At 44.7% G+C, this 21,804-nt stretch overlaps 2 protein-coding genes across 2 annotated transcripts; both read left to right on the plus strand.

The window, feature by feature from the left end:
• The first annotated feature begins 3,390 nt into the window (after nucleotides 1-3,390).
• LOC111948736 (zinc finger protein 646) lies at nucleotides 3,391-8,729 on the plus strand. The gene is made up of 3 exons (XM_023963075.2): nucleotides 3,391-3,537; nucleotides 4,443-5,050; nucleotides 6,588-8,729. Exons 2-3 carry the CDS (start codon nucleotides 4,476-4,478, stop codon nucleotides 7,411-7,413), a joined length of 1,401 nt encoding a protein of 466 aa, XP_023818843.1. The 5' UTR covers nucleotides 3,391-3,537; nucleotides 4,443-4,475; the 3' UTR covers nucleotides 7,414-8,729.
• Nucleotides 8,730-9,005: 276 nt separating this feature from the next.
• On the plus strand, nucleotides 9,006-19,969 carry prkn (parkin RBR E3 ubiquitin protein ligase). The gene is made up of 11 exons (XM_023963074.2): nucleotides 9,006-9,325; nucleotides 12,417-12,580; nucleotides 12,990-13,239; nucleotides 13,475-13,590; nucleotides 14,019-14,102; nucleotides 14,848-14,963; nucleotides 15,724-15,860; nucleotides 18,032-18,093; nucleotides 18,702-18,932; nucleotides 19,009-19,126; nucleotides 19,198-19,969. The coding sequence occupies exons 1-11, from the start codon at nucleotides 9,307-9,309 to the stop codon at nucleotides 19,299-19,301; spliced, it is 1,401 nt and encodes a 466-aa protein (XP_023818842.1). The 5' UTR covers nucleotides 9,006-9,306; the 3' UTR covers nucleotides 19,302-19,969.
• Nucleotides 19,970-21,804: the final 1,835 nt, after the last annotated feature.

Consider the following 21,804-nt stretch of genomic DNA (forward strand, 5'->3'; position numbering starts at 1 on the left):
GCAGCACCAATATATTAAACGTATTTAGTCTGAAGAAATAGGTAAAAAAAAAAACGTGTGCTGATTTTTTTTCTAAATGATGGATTGTTTATTTATGATCTCATTAAGTTAAGCTGTTTTACTGCATTACCTGCTGTCTTTATGTCAAATACTGAAACCAAATCAACGACAGGCAGGTGTAAAAAAATTAATTTCTAAGGAAAATAAAGACACGTCATCAAAATGTCTACATTAGATAAAGAATGACATTAGTAGGATGAGTTTTTGAAATACCGTAATCAAAAGGCACTTGATGATCCTGCTGTTGCACAATAGAGGTTGTGCTCTGCGCACTGTTCCACCTTGCAGCCTGAGCTCACTATCCCTCCCCTTTTCCTTCTTAAAGACGGTAGCGCGCAGCTGCAGGGACGGCAGTTCACGGTTTCAGGCTGTTACATGCTCCCCCGTTAAATTTGCGCCCCGGGAAATTGCCGTATTGCCTGTGCCTAAAATCGCTACTGGCATCGCATCGTGCCCCCTTACTATTTGAGAAGCACTGGTCTAATGGTAAGTCCGAGAGAGTTATTTAGAGAGGGTTGCTTGTATTTTCCCCGTGGGTGCGTGTGTTATTTGTTTATTTATGTTTCCCTTTAAACTCTATTGAGCATGCGTGAGTTTACCACCAAGTTTTTCGTTATTTGAGTTATTGCCGCTGCGTCTGACGTCAGTGACAGGGTTTCTCATGTGAACGTTGGTTTTTGATGTTTTATACGTTAGAAAGTTGCCATAGAAACCAAATCAGCGTCAGTTGAATTTACCACTGATATTTTTCTCTGGATAACTCTGTTTGGTTGGTGGAACTTGCTTTACAAAACGCTTTTGTAAAAGCATTTTCATCCTGTTGACTTTAGCAGATTACCAGCTATTTTTACTGCAAACATCCTGCAGCTAAAAACTACGTCTTGATTTTTCAACGGATTTTTAGCTGAACTTTAAACTTCTTTGTGGGCCTAAGATGTCTAACAGACGGCAAAATCACATCCCAACTCCCAAAGATGTCCTGCAGGAACTGCAGTTCCTGAGACAAGAAATGGCTATTCTGAAAGAGGAAAAATCTTATCTGAAGACCAACCACAAGCTGGTTTGCAAAACACTAGAAAGTCTTCATTGAGAAAACATCCAATTAAAGAGAGAAGTTAAAGACTCTGCCATCCCCATTGATGTTAAAACCCTGAGGGAGCAGCTGAAAGCGCTGCAGGACCAGACAGACATGACCAAGATGAAGTCTCTGGAAGGTGTTGGAGAAAATGACAATTATGTCCAACTGAAAGAAAAACTGCAGGTTTCCCAATCCGAAAACACCAGCCTTCGAAAAGCAAACCAGGAGCTGCTTTTTCAGTTTCAACTCCAGAGTAGAAAAATCCAGGAGCAGAGCCAGGAAATTCTTGACTCCCAAGTTGAACACCTCTCCACCAAACAGGAGAACCTGGACATGGTTTGTGGACGAGAACATCTGCAACTGGAAAACTGCGAGCTCAAAAGGAAGCTCAGAGACTTTGCTAATGGGACTATAACTTTAACAATTCAATTCATTTTCAATGTAACAGCTTCTTTTTAACGAGCAAACGTTATAATGATAATAATAGTAATAATAATAATAATTATTAAATAATACATATTTATAGTGAAATAATTTAGAAAAAGTTTTTTAAACATTTGTTTTTACTTATTTATTAAGTATTTTTGAAAAAAGTATTTTAACCTCTTTGCAAGTTTAATAATCAGTTGGTATTTTATTCAAATTAATTTACACTAGGTATGAGTGTCGTGTATTGTGTTATGCTCTGTCAATTTGTCAATAAAGTTTATAAAAAAGTTTACATTTTTGTAAATGGTTTTATTTTTCATTATTATTGTTTTGCAAAACTTATTTAAACTGCAGTTTTAAAATGTTTCAAAACCTACGAAACGTCAGTAGCGACATCTTCTGAATCTTTACGACAGCGAGCAATAATTTTTGACTTTCAACTTCATGAGCTGACCAATGAGGGGCGGGCTGCGCCGTCCATTAGCCAATCAGCAGTAAGGAGAGGAGGCGGGCCACGCAGCTGCAGCGTCTGTGCCGCAGCAGCGTCTTGCCGCTCCGCTCCGCAGCAGTGTCGTCGCCCTCCAGCTTCAGTTGAGATTTAACAGCGGTACCGACCCACGACATCAGACGGTACCGAACCAAACCAAACCGTTTCAGGCTGAATTGTTGGTGTCTACGAACAGCGGGGACTGTGGCACTGGAAGGGAACGCGGGCGGCTTAGTGCGCAGGCGCATTCTAAGTGTAATTGCTCGAAACTGGAACCAGTGTCTACGGGGCGGAAGTGAGCGTTCGGCACCGGCAAAGGCTTGGAACCAACCGAGGACTCAAGAGGCGGACTGCGACACAGAGACCCGGATACCTACCGCTGCCCCTCCCTTCCACAGGTCCACTGATTTCCCTTCTCTCCTCCTGACCGTCCTCCATCACTTACCCTCCTCCTCAGCTCATTGTGTTCGGGCCGGAGTTGACTCCGACTGGCCCTGAGTGAGCAGATCAAACAGGAAGTTCAGGTGATTTTTGCTGCTGCACGTCATATCAATCAGATCACAACCAAGGCACAGCTCCTTTATAATTGATGAGTTTCGTCAGAAGACTAAACTGCAGCGGCACTGTCTCTGCTCTGATGGTGGCTATTTAACATAATCATGTGGATTTAAAGAAATCACAGTTCTGGTCTTTATGGGTCCGGTGACAGAACTTGACCGCAGCTGATCCACCACACCGACACAGAATGAGAGATTCCCGGGAAAAACACGAATCCGTTCAAAGGTTTCTGGTTCACTGATCAACCGGCATCACCACAGAAACCCCCCCTCAGGTGTAACGTGAAACTCGCCTGGCCGGTTCACGTAGGTGAACGGGAGATTGCTGCATCAGGCAAAAATAAAATTCCTTTATCAAGGGAAATGTGTAACTTTCCATTTAAACTATTTTTTAAATGTATTTGTTTTTCCAATTTGACTGCATTTTTGTTTGTTAAGGTCACTGTGAGCTTCATTGAACGTCCTCTGGTGTTTTGGGAAGTGTGCACTTCTATTTTACTAATTTTTTCTCTGTTTGTAGAAATGTTAAATTCTATTTGTAGCTTGAAACAATTTTTTTGGTGCATTTTCAGGTCTGTTGTATTTTTCCCATTTTTTCGTGCTTTTATTTTCTAGTTTCAGTTTAAAATTGCGTGATCGTATTGTGAAAGGCAATCTTCCGTCTTTCCGGTGTTCGCGACCATTTAATCCTTTCCCACAATGCTTTGTGTCCACGTCCTCAGCTTCCTGAGCATTGTGACGTCCGCGGTGGTTCCGCCGCGCCTGTGTCTCGGTAAGTGACCGAACCGGGCTACGGTTCGGCGGCCCACTCTTTTATTTTGGCAGCTATCGTTGCTTCCTCTCCGCTGACAGCCGGAACTCCGCAGCAGGAACCTCCATTTTCCTGTCGCGCGCCCCGCCGTACGCTGGACGCCGCCCAGCCGCAGGTTCGGTCCGTCTTTGCGCAAAAAAACCCCGCGAGGGTTTCGGCCGGCAGATAGATGCCGAGCGCGCGAGCTGCACACTGGGGTGAGGGGCTCGGGATGATGGATGTCCCGGCGGCTCCTTCTGCGGCTGCGCGGTTACCGAGGATAGGCGGTTTACCTCACCGATTCGGTAGTGAACCCGCGCGGCTGAGGCACCAGTCGGGCTTGTGAATCATTGCGATAAAGGGGTTCGGTGCGTGTTTTTACAGACGGATGTCACGTGACGCTACAAGGCGATCAGTCCATTTCGGTGACGTCACTGACCACAGTGAATAACTGCCAGCTGTGAGGAACCTCCTATTCTGCATTGGTTCTGGTCTCTGCCGCTCCTGTGATCTATAATAGAACCGGTCCATGGTAAAGTTCTGTTGGGGGATCCGTCAGCTGTGCTTCAGTGTCCTGCTGTAACTTGATTCCATTGTTTCCTCTACAGTACGCTGTTGGAAATCTTTCTGCTGGCCTTTCCAGTATTCTTTATGGTTACGGTCGACCCAAACTAATATTTCTTTCCAGAGGCATCGACACATGTTGATGTTCTCTGTATTGCTTCCTGTTTCTTCGGATGGCTCTGTCTGAGTCCCATGCAGACCACAGTTCTGATGAGACAAAACATCCTTCATCCTTAGTTGCAGAGCCTAGTGAGCCGGCGGGATGTGTGCCTACTGATCTCCCAGGTGAAGGTTCTGGAGAATTAGAGTCTTGTCCAGACTCAAGCAACAGGATAGAAGCAGCTGTCTGGTTTTGTTGGTCCAACTTTAGTGTTCAGGTTTCTGACCTAGTTCGCCTGTTTCCGGTTCTGCGTTGGTCCTGTTGGACCGTCCGAACCTGTCTGATCATTGATCAATGACCAATGTGCTTTCCCGCAGGTTGCAGCTCTTCAGCCCCTTGGCCCGTGCAGGATGGAGGACTCTGAGGTGGAGCTGGCGGTTTCGGAGTCAGATGCTCTGGGCGCAGACTTCATCACAGTGGAGCTGGACACGCAGCCCATTGAGTACGTGGTGAAGTGGGCGGAGGTGGGCTCCAAGTTCACCATCTCTTGCGTGAAGAAGGACTCAGACGATCCAGGAGACCTGACGGCCGAGCAGCTGAAGATCGAGACGGACGAGGCCTTCTTTGCGCCGTACGAGGAGGTGTACCCCTGTGAGGTGACGGAGCAGAGCGTAGAGATAAAGACAGACTCTGACGAGGATGATGAGAGTGCGCAGGTAGAACACGAGGTTCTGCTGGAGGCGGGGAGCAGCCACCTGGATGGCGGGGCAGACTCGGACCAGGCGGACTACGAGCCAGTGGAGCGGCAGTTCCGCTGTAGCTTCTGTGGGAAGAGCTACAGCCACGCCTCCAGCCTGTACCGCCACCAGCAGACGCACACTGGCAAGGGTGGGACACCCCCTGCCGCCAAGCGAGCTTTAGAGCCCGCCCACCAAGAGGCCCGCTACACCTGCCCCCACTGTGGGATGAGCTTTAAAGGCAGCCGGTACGTACACAGGTCTCCTCTGTGGGAGGGTTTAACCTGAGGATCTGATATGTTTTTCCAAGATAAGAAACGCCGCCCATCAGAACCCCAGCCTGTCATTCAGTGGTGCCAAACGCTCCGCCTCCAGCGTCTGTGGAGGTTTCCTGATCTCAAAAGCTGTTCTGCTTGCAGAGATTGGTTCAGTAAAAACTATCCGGTTCTACCTTTGGGAAGCTTGGCACTTGTGTTACTGTGAGTAGACTGATTATTAAAGGTTCCCTACATGTGATCAGCTGGTGGTCAGGTCAGTCTTTCTTGTGGGGTGGAGCTTTTCAAATGGCGGCCCATAAATGGCTCGCAATAGATTTTTGAGTGACTTAGACCACCATGACTCAAAATAATGGGAGTAAAAAAAGGGTCTATATCATGCAAAATCAACTTTTTTGAGCTTTTAATTGTATATAATGTTCATACCTCACGAAGAAAAACCCCAAAGTTGTATTTTGATCCGTTCACACATCTGAGTATTCGTCCAAAAACAGCCCCTCCCACCCCACGAAAACGATTGGATCCTCATGTAGATAAGTGGGGAACAGCCCCTCGCTGCCAGCACCGCCCCCAGCTAACACACACACACACACTTTCTAAACGGAGCATGTGGTGATCTGCAAAACCATCTTGCCAGGCTCCACAATATGGACATCCATCTTTGCAAAAGTTCGGATGTTGTTTGTTTTCATGGGCGACTCTAGGTTGACGTCATGAAATGAGCGGCACCCGCACGGAGTGAAAGCCGGTGCCTCAGAGATGGAGTCGTCCTACTTCCTGGTAGGAAAATCAACTGAAAATAACTCAAAATAACTCGTAGTTCATATAAAAATGTTATTTGTCTAAGGTAATATATTATCAAATATGGACATACTTTACTCTGAAAGGCTTAACAACAGCATGATATAGGCCCTTTAAATGTTTTTAAATCTATATGGAATTTCCCACACCTGTTTGGTACCTGAATGCAGCACAATGCAGCACTGACTAAAAGTGAGCGGTTAATTGAGAACCCACCAAGAAGAGAGAAAAAGCTTCCTTTTTTATCCCCCAAAATAAAAGTGTACCACCAGCATTCTTTTCAACTTAAAAGCACAGCATGTACTGCTCCATTAGACCAACACACTGATCAGAATCCACTGCAGTGATGTTCTTTTTTTCTTCTCTGACAAATACTAATGTGATGCAGAGGTGTGCTGCCAACACTTTCATCCCTTCAGCAGGAGTGCATACATCTGAGCAAAACCTTAAAACTATTTGCACAAAAACAACACATAAAATACTACTATATGTCTGTGGGTTATAAATCTTTTTTTTTTTTTTTTTGCCATACCAATTTCTGAACATTTACAGGCGTCCATGCTTTGTGTTTAAGCTGTTTGTATTGTTAGTCATTACAAAAGATAACCCTTTTTTTTATATATAATCCAAAATCTGAGTATCAATGGCTTGCTGTGGGCTTAAGAAGTCTTGAGTGCTGCAGGTGTAATCTGTGTTTGTTTTCCTGCAGGATGCTGGGGAGTCACTTGCGGCTACACGGGAAGCGGCGCATCCACCCCTGCAACATCTGCGGCAAGGAGTTCAACCACAGCTCCAGCTTGTCCCGCCACCGCCTCATCCACAAGAAGGGGAAAGGCATACCCAAGGACGCCCCCTTCAGCACTGGTGTGGCCACCCTGCGCCTCTGCGGCAAGAACAAGAAGGCCAAGAAGCAGCACGTCGCGACCGCCATCATCCAAAGCCATGGCACAGACAAGTTCTACGCCTGTCCACAGTGCGACATGACCTTCAGGACGTCCACACAGCTGTCCAAGCACCAGGTGACCCACGTGAAAGAGCTGCTGGACAGTTACACGCCCGGCAAGGAGAACCTGGGTGAGAGCTCATCTGACCTCAAGATCCGCCTAAAGCTCTGCTCACGGGATAAGCCCAACTTTTACACCCTCTGCAAGAAGAACCGACGTCGCCGGGGGGGCCGGGCTGGCAGGCGGGGCCAGTCCTCTGAAGACGACGAGATGTGCGGCGTAGAAGGAATGGGCCACCATGTCTGCACCCAATGCGGGAAGCAGTTTAGCCACGCTTCCAGTCTGGCACGACACCAGCAGACCCACAGGACGAGCGCTGGCGCCCGAGGGAAGCAGCTTCACCCCACGCCTGGACTCCCCCCCTCAAAGACCAAGACCTACACTTGCTCAGCCTGCAACAAGACCTTCATGCACTCGTCCAGTTTCTCACGTCACAAGAAAGCCCACCTCGAGGACGGCCAGGTCACCGCAAAGCGTCAGAAGAGACCTATCCTGGACGAAACCGCGCCCCTCGAGTCGGACTCAGAGTGACTCCCCCACCCCCCCTGCTCTGAACTGGATTGGACCGGTTTGAGGATAAGGCATAAGTATTGACTGGTTCCGGGGTGTTGTGGAACCAATTCTCGAAAAAAGTTGAAACTCAGAAATGTTCTGGACCCGTTCTGGTTGTCCAGGTCTCAGGAACTGAAAATGGTTTCTTCCTCTTTGGTGTAAATAGCAGCAGGATATCCTAAAATGGTCATCAGGTGGGGATGCCGCATACGGTCACACCTGTATGGTCAGAACTGACACTTAGCTTTGCGTATGGAGTAATGTAATTAGATTCAAACATACACAATTGCCCTCCCCTTTTACCTCCCTTTCACCTGTATGGCGGCACCTGCCGTTTCCCAAAGGCATCATGGGAAATGAAGCTGGATCATCAAACCAGTTTGCCGCTGTGAAACACGATTGGATCGATCATCTGTGGTTTTCATCCACAAAACTGGTCCTTTAAACGACGAGCAGGTCCAAAACTGCATCGACACCGGACCCGTGAGCAGTTATCCAACTTTTGATCCATTTAGTTGATTGATGGTCAGAAGAACTTTCTGTCCCTGTTGGCAGTTTTCCCTACCTCGCTCCAGTGGATTGGGCTGATTAGGCCAGCCAGGCTGCTGATGCTGTGTTTTGATTGGCTGACGGTGTTCTTTGTTATCTGGCTGGCCAGTCAATCTTGGTTACTATAACAACAGTTTAATCATCAGCAGGCAGAAATGGGTGTTCTATTCTTCAAAATAAAAGCTTCTAGCAGAAATCCACGCTGGAGTCCGAGGGATGTGTCCCGGCGCTCCTCAGAGAAAACTATCTTGTCGGGTCCTAAGACGTCTGTTGGTAAGGTGGAATGTTCTGATGTTCCAGAAACAAAGTTGTCATGACAGCATTGGCTCCTCCTCACATATAAAGGTGTTCTTCGTGTTCTCCAGCTCCCGCCACGGTGTATGGAGCATGCTGATGAACTGGGACAGATGTTTGGTCAGTTCAAGCCTCTGGACTCCACGTTCATTTGGAGCAGCTCTCACCAAAATAAAAGCTTTTCCTGTGCCCGCCCAGGAACAGTTATTGAAAAAGAGTTGGCTTGGAGTTAATTTAATGGTGACATATTTATTTTGGTCTCAATGCCTATGACCCCCCCCTTTCACCAAGAGACAAAAACACTCAGTCCCTCCCACCATGTTCCAGTTTTGTTTCTGACACCTCTCCTGTCTACAGTTTAGACCAGTGTTGTGTTGGTTTGTTGCAGTGGGGGGGTGATGGTGGTTTTCATTGTATCGTGTTTGCCAATAGAATAAAGCTGTTGACATGTTTGTCTCGTCTTTGGAATAAACTTCTATCCAGGCTGTTTTTACTTCCTGCCTCCAGCAGGAGGAGCACACATGGAAGCACGGAGCCACAGGGAATTTTTGGGGATACCATCAATTGTAGATCCAGTCAGCTTTAAATTTAGGCAGAACATAAAGGTTAATCCAAAGTCAAACCACAGCTATAGAGCACATGGGAGACAATCTGCATACATACACCCTTTAAATAAGCCAATATTTCAAAATAATCGAGTGCAAGCTGACTTTATCTGTATCCTGTAGAAGGTTCCGGCTGAGGAGCGCGCGCCAGGATCTGCTGTCACTGAGGACACATGGATAAGTCATCCAACCTTTCCGATCAAAGATCGACTGTAGTGGATATTTAGTACCAGCTGCTATTTTCTAGATGTTTCAAAAACAACCACTGAATGGCTGTTGAGTTTATTCATCGTCAGAGTTTGAATTTTAATCGTGTTTTTTGTTAAGTACATACACTTCCGGTGTTGTTTACGTCACACTGTACAGCGGACCGACGCCGGAAACATAGGAGAAAATGTACTACAGCTCCCAGAATGCTTAGCGAATGAGAAGGCTGATGATCGGTGAGTTCCGAACCGGGTCCCCAGTTCCAAACCGGGATATCTTCGACTGACCAATCGCGCTGATCTTATCTGGTCTGTCCGCGTTCCCGTCAGTTAGATCGGTCCCGGGCCAACATTAAGCGCGGGTTTAAGATGGGGTCGGTTGGGTTGACGCCGGGACCTTGCACCGGCGTTAAACTGTAAACATACAGATACACAACATGAATGTGTTGAAGCTGCTTAGTTATTTATCATGGTTGATTTCCCAGAATTTTGTTAACAAAACAAGCGGACATGTTTTGTTTGTTGGCTTAACCTTATGTGACCGTCTACTTCTTCCCAAATAAATCCGCTTCAGCGTGACACTTCTGTAATTTATGTACATTTCCAAGTTGGCACAATACCACAAACACCACAAGTAATGCACAAAAATAGCAGTAAAAATAATAAAGGAATACAGTTTGTTTACAGACTTTTACAAATTCGTGTTGTCTTATAATACTGCTCTGACTGTCTCATTAAAATAACATGATCCTGACAGTAAAAACACAGCTCTGGATTTCCATTTTGCCATTAAACCTTTATTTAAGCCGTCTTTCTTAATCCACAAGTTTTTGTTTAACAAGTCTGTCTCTAATCTAATATTCATTTCTAAACTCCCAGAGAAAACTGCTGCAGATCAACTCTGTGAGCGTTTGAACAGAATAATTTGTGATGAGTTTTAGTCAGAATTTCCCATATCATAGCTCTGCTGAAGGTAACCATGACCTCATGGCTGCCTGTACTTGTGTCTGTGCATGTTCTTTTAGGCCTCAGTGCTGTTTGTTTGACATACTTGATTAGAACGTTTTGTTGCAGCTAATAGAATATGGCATTGTCAAAATGCTTCCAACACTAGTATGAAGCACAGAAAACATTTCCATTGGTCATTTTTGTCATGAGATGAACTTGAATTTCTGAAACATTTTCTACATACACAATATAACAATTTCTTTCAATTATTGCTGACAAAACTGCCTACATTTGTGATATTTAGCACTTCTGCTTTGCTGAGATGATCCATCTCACCTCACTGGTGTGCCATATCAAGATGCTGTTTAGACAGCATGATTATTGCACAAAAGACTGGCCTCAAAAAGAGGCCAGTCTGAAATGTGCCGTTTTGCTTTGTTGGGGGTCTGGGGACTCAGAAAGCCGGTCAGTATCTGGTTTGACCAACATTTGCGGCATGCAGTGCAACCCATCTTCTCTGCACAGAGTTCATCAGATTGTCAGGTGGCATGTATACTTTCAAGAGAATCTGAGACCAGCCACTCAGACAGCTGCTGAAACAATTGGTTCGCAAAACCCCAAAAAATCTCCACAGAAACCATCTCAGGTAAGCTCATCTGCATGCTTGTTGTCCTCATCGATGCTAAAGCCCGACTCCAGTTTGTTGTCATAACCGACTTGAGAGGGCAAATGCTCACATGACACATGGAGAAGTGCTCTCTTCACGAATAAATCCTGACTCATTCTCTTTACTGGACATGTCAGACAGAACAGAGGTGCATTTGATTGACAGCATTTTGAATGCACAGAGACCCGGTGGGCCGTTGTATCCCATACATCCAACAACATCACCCCATGTTGCAGCATGATATTGCACGGCCCTGTGTTGCAAGGATCTGAACACAATTCTTGGAAGCTGGAAAAACATCCCAGTTCTTGCGTGGCCAGCATCGTCACCGGACATGTCACACATTGAGTATGTTTGGGATGCTCTGGATCAGCGGATACGACCGCGTGTTCCAGTTCCTGCAAACATCCAGCAACTTTACACAGCCATTGAAGAGGAGTGGGCCAACATTCCCTTAATCGCAAACCTTATCAGCTCTGTGTGAAGGAGATGCACTGCATGAGGTAAATGTTGGTCACACCAGATACTGACCGGCTTTCTGAGTCCCCAGACCCCCAATAAAGCAAAACGGCACATTTCAGACTGGCCTTTTATTGAGGCCAGTCTAAGGCACACTTGTGCAAAGATCATGCTGAGGAAAAAGCATCTTGATATGGCACACCTATGAGGTGGGAGGGATTATCTCAGGAGAAGTGCTCACTATCACAGATTTAGACGGATTTTATGGACAATATTTGAAAGAAATTGTTATTTTTGTGTTTGTAGGAAATGTTCAGATCTTTGAAATCAGCTTAAGACAAACGGGAGCAAAAACAAAACTGTTGCGTTTATATTTTTGTTCAGTGTAGTTTCAAAGATTTCAAGTCTTGGATGACTTCCAATTTTCTTTCACTAACTCAGAAAACAGAAGTTGTTGTTCTTTGACCCAAACAGTTTAGGGAATCCCAGTTTTATGACAGTAGATGACATTATTTTATATTGATCAGACTCCTGTTTTGTGAAATCAACTTCCCGTTTCTCCTCAGGAGGTAGAACCATCTCAGTCTTTGAGGAATTTTATTCTTCAACGCTGTGAGGAGGTTTGACTCAGCCACATGGCAGTTAGATGTCTCACTCACATTATAATTGGCCCTGGCACTACAAACTCCAGATCTGATTGGCTGTTGCACTTGAGCGTGCTCAGTTGGTTCTTAAAGCCTCAGGGAAATTTAGTAGAAGGTGGCTGCACCAACTAGGTGCAATGTGATTGGATAAAATTCACTGATTTATTGATTGGTTGTTTTATACAGTGCCGTTTTGTTCAAGTTTTTGGTTCCCCTGACGTTTTGTCGTCTTTCAAACGGAATGAACTCAGAGGTGGGCAGAAATTCCTACACTTCCATAACTTTTTTTTTTTTGGGGAAACTACGACCAATATCCATAACAAACAACTTCGTCATTCACAGGAATGTGGAACAACTGTTTTTTAAATTCTTTTGCTCAAACAGGTTTGTTTGATGGTTTGAAATTTTCCCTTGTGTTTATAAATCTAAACCCTCCGCTTTGTGTTTCTGTTTGCAGAGGTGACACAGGTCATGCCCTCAAACAGAAAACCAATTTACAATACAACTTCTGTGTGATACGCTGAAAAATGAATCAATAAGTAAGATCTGTGATCTCCATGAATGGTGTCTGCATGAGATTTCATAGCAGTCTTCCATGCTGTGTCCGCAGTGTTCGTGCGCTACAACCTTGGCCCCGGTGTGGCCGTGGAGCTCCAGGAGGGGGCGAGTGTTGCCGAGCTGAAGAAGGTGGTGGGGAGTCAGCAGGGCGTCCCCCCGGAGCAGCTCAGGGTGCTTTTTGCTGGGAGGGAGCTGCAGAGCACCTCCTCCCTGCAGGTGAGGCTGCTGCCTGCTGGGAAAATGAAGGACGCAGGAACTTCTTGTGTCCAAGCAGGAAACCTGCGACTCAGCTCAGTTTGGCCCCACAGGTCAGGACATCTCAACGTTAGGAGGCAGGTTCACCGATAGACACCATCTGAATGAATCAAAAAATGATAAAGTCTTGACGCCACATTTGAAGAAATCTTCTGAAAAGTCTTCGTGTGGATCCTTTTGAAAACAGGGAGATATCCTCAAAAACCAGAGGCTGTCATGAAATCTGAGGCTACTCTCATGGTTGTAGCTCCTTCAAAATAAAAGCCTGTGGAGATTCAGATTGAGCTGAAGCTTTGTTAGGTTGTACTTTGAAGACTTTTTGAGGTGATATTGAGAACTAAACACCATATTCTCCTCTCTCTCCTCCTAGAGCTGTGACCTCCCAGAGCAGAGCACCGTTCACGTGGTCCCTCCCCCTTCAAGATCGTCCTCCTCTCAACTGCTGCTCTTTCAGGAACCTCAAGGCAGCGAGGAGGAGCAAGAGAGCCTTACAAGGCTGGACCTGAGCTCCTCACGCCTCCCCGCCACCCCCGCAGACCTCACAGGTACCCTAAAGGATGGAGAGATGGGGGATGGAGGACAAAGGTTACAGGAGGAAGGTGAACTTATACCTGGGACAAGTAAGTACATGTACTTGTATGTCTGGGTGTGTATAGGTATGTTTGTGGGTGTACAGATGTGCATGCAGGTGTGTTTGCGGAGTTTGTGCAGGTGAGACATGAGAGCCGTATTACAGTCACCTGACAGAGAGGGCGCTCTTGAGTCAGCATTTCAAGTTGTGAAAAGTAGTACAGGTCTTATACCGTTGTGCACCGGTGAGTCTTTGCAGTAATCCAGCTCTCTGTGTGTGTACAGGTGTGCGTAGCCGCAGTTCTTTCTTTGTCTATTGTAAGACCTGCAGGTCCATTCAGCCTGGAAAACTCCGGGTTCGATGCCGGACCTGCAAACAGACAGCGCTCACACTGAGCAGGGTAAGAGCAGCACATCCTGTGTTACTGTTCAGAAAAACCCAGGTTTTGTGTTGTAGTTTGAAATTCTCTTTTCTCAGGCCACCTTGGTAACGTTTACTAAACTGTATGTGGAGTTTAATAGTGTTTAGATTTTTTTTATGTCCCCACTGACTTCCTTTTTTGGTATTTCTAAATTCAACAAGTTTTTGTTCAGAAAAGGAGCATGAGACCATCAAAATGGCGGGATTAACACAACTCTCAATTGTGGAAATTTGCCCATCATAGAAGAAGATTCATTGGTCATCTTCCAGTCAGACGACCACACTGGATTTGTGTTCAGAGTTAATGTTTGTGTTACCCAGTGGTTTCCTAGTGAACTAACCTGGCTCAGTTACTTAACTCTGAACTGCGGGAGCTGATGTCTCACTGAGGATCTCTGTCTTTGTCAGGGGCCATCTTGCTGGGATGATGTTCTAATTCCTGGACGTATCCATGGAAACTGCCAGTCGGAAGGATGCTGTGGCAATGAAGGGGTAAGGCCGGAGCATAACATTGGTAGCTGGGTTTTTTGTGAGAAAATTGTGAACTCTGGTGTTTGGTGGTGATTTCCTTTAGTTCCCAGTGAGCCTGCTTACATGCCACCAAATCCCTTTGTTATCTGAGGTCTCGAGCCATTTTTAGAAAGGATTATCAGATGTCCTCTATCAGAAAATAACGAGATGTCGGATTAATATGCTTGTTTTTTCTCGAAAAGGCGATACCTTCCTTTTTAAATGCCCGCTTATGTCTTCATTGACTTCCTGTTAGAAGAAGTATACAGTGAAGGAGATAAGTATTTGATTTCTTGTTGATTTTCTTTTTTGGTTTGCCTACTTAAAAAGAAATTGACAGTCTGTCATTTTAATGGTAGATTCATTTGAACAGTGAGAGACAGAAAATCAAGAGATCAACTTGAAAGTAGAAATTTCTTTGGATTTCATTGAGGGAGATAAGTATTTAAACCCACTTGCCGAAAATACTAACTGCTTTGTGGCAAAACCTTTATTAGCAAGCAGACAGGCCGGACTTTCCCTGTCGTTGATGAGCAGGTTTCTGCACAAAATTGGGAGGAATTTTGGTTCACTCGTCTTTGCAAATGACTTCTAAATCCTTAAGATTTTGCAAAATTGTCTTCTCTTCATCCCCGATTTTTGAAAAAGCTTTTACTCAAAGTAATTGCGTAGCAGACTTCCTGTTGAATGAGGAAAATAAGCTGCGTATGTGCTTTTATGGTTGCAGGAGTTCTACATGAAGTGTGCTTCTCATCCAACTTCGGATGATGACGTCTCTGTGGCTCTGGACCTCGTCATGATCAACAATAAAAACGTCCCCTGCATCGCCTGCACCGACATCATGTAACACACATGCAGCAGCGCTGAGCACTTCCTGTTTCGCTGTGATTTAGTATTCTGCAGAGATATATGGATTTAGCGATGGATTTAGGTCAGAATTGCATGTGACGTTTGTTTACGTGACCTATATAGAGCCAATCTGCAATCGTAGCAAAACCACACTATCTAAAGTGGAAAATGGGACACAAACACGATTATAAGTCCACATCCAAAGTACATGAATTAAAAAGATGCATTCTCTCCATCTCCTTTCATGTTGTCTCCATCTCCTCTTTGAAACTCTAGCTTCATGTATTTGTGTGGAAAGTTGTGTCGGTGAACATCTAGCTAAATGAAGACACAAAACTGCGGCAATCCTGTTTCATGTTTGGAAATCACATTTCGTGCACTACTATCTATTCCTCAGTGTGTTCTGCCACAAACACCCGCAAAGCACACTCATCAAAGGCAAACACACTAGATGGATTCTTGCAAGCGGTATTTTACTGAAACTATTCGTTAAAAAAAAATCAAGTGAAACTTGTTTTTGGACACGTTGTCAAGTTTGCACATGATTTTATGTGTGGAAACCTGTATGAAGTCGGGGGTTGAATCATGCCAGCTGACATAAACATGAAAATGAACATTAAATTGAAAAAATAACTTTATCTTTAACTTTAACTGTAAATTTGAATGTCATTACTTTGCTCTGACACTTCAAACTGCAGTTTGGCCCACCTAAGCACAAACTCACTCTCACGTATGGTTTTCTTTTGTCTTTTAGGGGCGTGGTCCTGGTCTTCCAGTGCTCAGAGCGCCATGTGATATGTCTGGACTGTTTCCGTCTGTACTGTCAGAGCCGCCTGAACGAGCGACAGTTTGTTCACCACGCTGCGATTGGATACTCTCTGCCGTGTGCAGGTGAGAAGCGGGGGGTCAGTGTGGTGACCGTTTGCATGTCAGAGTTACACCTACAGGGTCGTCATTCGCATTCACAGCTTTGCTGCTGCTACAAGATGTCCATGTGGACTTCCTCTGTGCCTGCAACTGTTTCCAAAGCCCACCAGCACCTTTCTGTGCTTCTAAGCTGAGTAACCATTTCCAGAAATGCCCACAGTGTGAAGTTAATAAAGTGAAGTACATGAAGACAATCCTAAAAAACAACAACAACACAGCTAAAGAGTTGCTCGTGTCCTTCTCCAGAGGTTCCGTCAAAAGTGAACAGATTTACTAAATCTTGGTGTAGTATTCCGTAAACAATCCCTCTCACCGAAGCATCAATAACTCAGCACAAAAGACCACCAACTGCGTTTTCCTTTTTTTTTAGGAGGTGTCTAAGATTTGGAGCTGTGGTACAGTCACCACCATGCTGAAAGATTCACCTCCTTCACCACATCACCTGTTTTGACTGTTATTATTGGGTGGTGGAGGACAATAAAGACCAAAACAAACAGGAACAGACCACACCCCAAAGCAAAGAAGAAATGAACATATGCCTCCTTGGGTGTACTTTTTTGTACTAAAAATGCACATTCCATTTGTACACACAATATTGTTCACGATTCTGTTTACTTTTATTGGTAACATTTCTGCTATTGTTCACAATTTAACCTTGGAGGTGAAGAGGTCAGGTGGAGAAGCCTCTTCCTTGGCAAACCTTGGCTTGATAACTTTGGTGCTACGGAAATAGCCAACAAATATAGGAACCAGCCTATGGTTCCTCAGGCAAAGGGTCAAATCAGAACCTTCTGGTCCCCGCCTGGTACTGAGGAAAAAACTGTTTATGGTCATTGGCTCAGATTCAATGGCTCTCCAGAGTAACGAGAGCCTGTTGAGCCCTTCATGGTGGTTCAAACTCACAAACATGGACCCTGATAACAGAGGATAGGGGGGCTGGTCTTGCGTTTCTGGTTAACCTTTCAGATTTGCCCACTGGGCTGTGGATGGAAACCAAATAAAAGGCTAACTGTGATCCTAGACAGCTGACAGAACTCTGACCAAAATAAGCAGGCTTGTAATCTGAAGACTTGATGAAGGAGTCTCAGTTCCCTTACTTGACAACCTGGGTTGTTGTTGTTCACTTTTCAGCACATCCCTTCAGGGGTTGCAACAGTTTATCAGCTTTGACTGATTCAAACATGTGGTTTGGGAGAGATTTTTATGCCGGATGCCCTTCCCGACACAACCCTGTATTTTATCCAGGCTGGGGACCGACACAGGGAGACCCAGACTGTAACTTGTCTGTAACTTGTGTTGTAAAAGTTTGTGGACTCCCGAAAAACAGCAACAACTCAGGACTTGAGAGTATCATTTAAAATGGAACTTGAAGAGTTTACAGAAGTAAACATGTCAGGGCATTGGTACCTGTTCTATGAAATGACAGTAGTATACTCATGACTGGGAAAATCCCAATACCAGGAAAATGCCTGTACTTTTTCAGCTTTGTTTCAACTGTCTCTACCAATTTGCATATAGCTGAGCTATAATCAAAGATGGATGACAACAGAGTTCTTAATAAAACGTAATTTCAATTAGAAAGTTTCTCAACATCTGGGATTTACTTTCTACAAGACAAAATTTCCAACAAACTGCTAGGAAATGACACAAACAGTAATAAAATGTTATTTTTTTTCTATTCTCACCAAAAGCCTTGGTTAGTTTCATCTGCAAAAATTGGAGTGAAACATGAATGAGGTAAGGGCTTTTCCTGCTGGAGGTGCATCTAGAGGTCTGAGGCACCTCACTCCAGTTGGTGGTCAGTAGACATGAAGGATCATGAACTTTAGAAATCCAAAGAAGATTTCAGCCTATAACCAGTTGTCTGTGATCCTAAGTCTGGGGAAAAAAACAGGTCAGAATCAAAAACAACAGTCTGATGACCCAAATCAAAAATGTAAAATGTGGGCAAATTAGTCCTGGACATTGATGAAGAACATGAGTCACTAGCTGGAATAGACTGTGAGCGGCATGGATGTAGGCAGGTACTCACCTGAACCAGACAAAACACCTTTTGTCAACATTTAAACAAGAGTGAGAGCACAAGCGTGAATCCGATCTGTATGTGTGTAAAGACGCTGCGTTTGTGTCTACAGCGGGCTGTGAGGACTCGCTGATCAAAGAGCTGCACCATTTCAGAGTTCTGGGTGACGACCAGGTAAGTGCACCTCAGATTCTCTGCCACAGCATCAGGAACACATGCTGAGCACAAGGGCTCTGACACCCACGTTGAAGACAAGCCGCTGGAGTTCAGAGGCTCTGATGATGACGGAAGAGGGATGAGCCGCTATTGAAACTGTGTAGGTGACCTCATGGGCACCCAGCAGGTCCAGGACTCTTCATCACCACCATTCTGAGCTTTGATGCAGCACCCACCAGCTCGGCCTGCTGACACACGGACGTTAGGGGATGATGCTGCTCCAAAGTGATGTGCACTCGGAGTTTCAGCAGGTCCTCATGCTGCCCTGTGATTGGCTGACAAAGAGCTTTCATCAAAAAGCAGCTGCTGCGGCCATGTGCAAATAAGCCAATGTTTTTTAGACGGACCTTTTTTTCATAGAATTAAATCACAAAATAAACTATCACACAATAAAAGAAGAAACAAACTCTTTTTGTAAAAATATACCTGCTATAAAAATAAATATTCACTCTACAATGTGATGTAGGTAAATCTCACTTGTAACACAAAGGAAGAGACTCAATCCTTCCCACCTGTGCACAGGTAACTTGCGGTCTCAGTCCTCTTTCTCTATCTGTATCTTACAGTATGCACGGTACCAGCAATATGCCACTGAGGAGTGCCTACTGAAAATGGGAGGACTCATGTGTCCGGCACCTGGTTGTGGGGCGGGGCTCCTGCCCTCTGACCCCTGCAGGAGGGTGGAGTGTGAGAGACAGCTGGGCTGTGGCTTTGTCTTCTGTAGGGAGTGCAGGGAGGCCTACCATCAGGGGGAGTGCAGGGCATGCCAAGCCCCGCCTATGGGTGATGTGGAGCAGGTCAGGAAAGAAGATCCTTTTTGTGATGACATTGCCGTGATAAAGACCTTCATCTGTTAACCACTCCCCCGTCCAGGGCTTTGTGGTGGACGAGGAGGCGTCTCGGCGGGGCAGGTGGGAGCAGGCATCCCAACGTCTTATTCAGGAGATGACCAAGCCCTGCCCCAATTGTTCAGTCCCTGTGGAGAGAAATGGTGAGCTGTCCTAGTGTCACACCTGCTGTCTGGTGAGTCAGACTAACACCAGGTGCTGTCTCCACCTGCAGGCGGCTGCATGCACATGCATTGTGCTCTGTGCCAGGCAGACTGGTGCTGGCTCTGTGGCGTTCCCTGGAACAGGGAGTGCATGGGAAACCACTGGTTTGGATGAGAAGGGCAGATGTTCCAGCAGCATTGATGGCTCTGTAGGGGGCGCCAGTGAGACAATGGGGATCTGCTCTTTTGATGGAGTAATCCAGTGGAATTCTACATGAATTCAGCATGCCAACTAATATTGACACACATGTAAGCATTAATATGTGTGTTATTTTCTGTTGCAGGAATGAACATAGCAATCATAAACCGTTTACGTTCTTGGTTTCATAGGGTGTAGTGGTTAGCACTGTTGCCTTATCAAATCAAATCAAATCAAACTTTATTTATAAAGCACTTTTCATATAAAAATATAACGCAAAGTGCTTATAGTAAGAGAGTTCTGGTACGAAACCCAACCTGGTTCTGTGTGTAATTTGCAAGCTTTCTTTGTGCATGCACACGTTTTTTTCATGTGCTCAACCTTCTCCTCACAGTCCAAAAACATGCTTCACGGGTTGATTGGTGATTCTGAATTGTCTCTAAGGTGTGAGTGTGTCTCAGTGTGTGTAGAGTCCGTCAATGAACTGGTGACTTGTCCACCCTGAACCCCACCTTTACTCTGAGACTGGCTCGACTGACCTTCATAACCTCTAAAGCCGGAACAGAAGACGGATGGATGAATGTTTTTTTTGTGTGCAGCACCTGAGATTTGCTTTACAAATAAACTAAATTGAAGAAGTCAAACACTGATGTTTTTCATTCCGATTCTCTCTGCATCCAGTTTGATTTAATTAAACTATACATTTTATGACAATATAAAGGAATAAAATTTACATTCATGGTTTGTTTGAGGATGACAGAAAAAGAGTTTAGAGGATCTAGGTTATTTAATGTTCAGATGTCCACTTTTCTATTAAAATGCACAAAAATCGAATTGATGCAAATATGATTCAAACCACTTCTGCTCTAAACCAAAAACATACGTGATTTTTTTTTTCATAGCTAGAAATAAAAACATTAAAGGGTTAAGTCTGCAGATTATATAAAGTAAAAATCAAAGGACCTTTTTCAAAAAATTAATAAGACCTGTTGATCATTTATATTACATATTTTTAAAACCTGTTTCAATATTTCTTTCTATTTCTGTTCTTCCTGTCCTGGACAGAGGACTGTCATTATTTAGAAAGAGGATTTTTTTATTTCCCAAACAGAGCTGAAGCAGCAGCGTCACCCACACAGTTAAAGATGCCCTGGAACGAGTGTCAGCCATTTGATGGGTGTGGCCAGCACGAGTGACCACATTCCTTCTCCTATTTGTACCCTCTAAAAAAAAGGATGACAAATGTGTGATAATGTGAACACACAAATCTTCATCTATGGTGCTGGGTCCATGTTTCTGGATTTTCTTTGATCCAGTCCATGATCTTCACCTTTGTCATTCAGATGCTACCTTAAATTATGTGCAAATGCACATAATTTTATTAAACCCCTGAAGAAAACAAGAATTAAAGGATATCTAAAATGATTTATTTGGCTCAGAGAGGAGCAGAGATCTGCTCAGAGCACAGCAGGGAGAGAATCCATCCAGACAGGGCACCCAAACCTCACATCAACAATCCCAGAAGGTGAAGACAATTTTCCTCATAAAGACAAGGTAGTTGTAGGTGGCCCTACTTAAGTGATTACCCAATATCATACAGCTGAGGAGTAGCATGGAGTGACACATGACAACCTCACCATCTTCAGGCATCTTTCTTGGTTACCCCAGCTATCAGTCTCAACATATCCAGGCCAAATTAGTCATCCAGGGTCACGAGTGATCTAGTGTGAAAGTTCTGTTGTTAGTTCACATGAATGATTTGACTTTGGTTTCATGTTCAGATTCCCTCCCTGACCCAACCCTCTGCTTTTACCAGGACTTGGGACTCGCACACTAAACCGCTGAATTTCTTCCTCTTTTGGTAGCACCAGGATGCTTAATGTGCACCAGAATTGCTGACTTGAAGTTTTGTTCCTTTGCCTCAGAGACCAAAACCTTCAAAGGAAGATGACAGACCTGTGGTTAAATATGTCAAAACAAACATCTTTATCCTTGACGTATCATATACAGAAATCCTTTGAATGTTAAACACAGATTTAGAATTGGTTTTCAGAACATCTAAAAAATTAAAAATGGTTGGACAAAATGATGCCCCCCCCAAAGCTCAGAAAAGATTAATGCGAGCACAGGGATATAGAGGAGAAGAGCAGATTATCCACAAATGAAAAGTAAAAAGAAAAGATGTGGCATTTGGAAAAAGAGGTAAAACTGAAAGACATAATTACTCTGAGCTGTAATCATCATGATGGATTCATATCAGACTTTATTAACCTTCTGACCCATGGGTGGATCGGTTGGGGGTCAAACAGCTTGATCACATCTTCAAGATCCAAAGGGAACCAATCGATCTGAGGAGAAGCTGCTTGTTATAGTAGGTTCTTGTCCCCTGCGGTTGTAAACCAAGCCTGACCTGGACCATCCCGCTTTACCCACTGATAAGATACGCCATCAACCTTTGAGCTGAGGAGCTTCTGCTGAC

This window comes from Oryzias latipes, chromosome 15, assembly GCF_053564925.1.
Source record: "Oryzias latipes strain Hd-rR chromosome 15, Olatipes_Hd-rR_3.1".
NCBI classification, from domain to species: Eukaryota; Metazoa; Chordata; class Actinopteri; order Beloniformes; family Adrianichthyidae; genus Oryzias; species Oryzias latipes.

Bases quoted from the DNA above. Each gene is read 5' to 3' on its own strand.
- LOC111948736 (XM_023963075.2), top strand. From the start codon at position 4,476: ATGGAGGACTCTGAGGTGGAGCTGGCGGTTTCGGAGTCAGATGCTCTG. The intron at 5,051-6,587 runs GTACGTACACAG...GTTTTCCTGCAG, and splicing joins ATGAGCTTTAAAGGCAGCCG to GATGCTGGGGAGTCACTTGC.
- prkn (XM_023963074.2), top strand. The intron at 15,861-18,031 runs GTGAGAAGCGGG...TTGTGTCTACAG, and splicing joins ATACTCTCTGCCGTGTGCAG to CGGGCTGTGAGGACTCGCTG. The intron at 18,094-18,701 runs GTAAGTGCACCT...TGTATCTTACAG, and splicing joins GAGTTCTGGGTGACGACCAG to TATGCACGGTACCAGCAATA.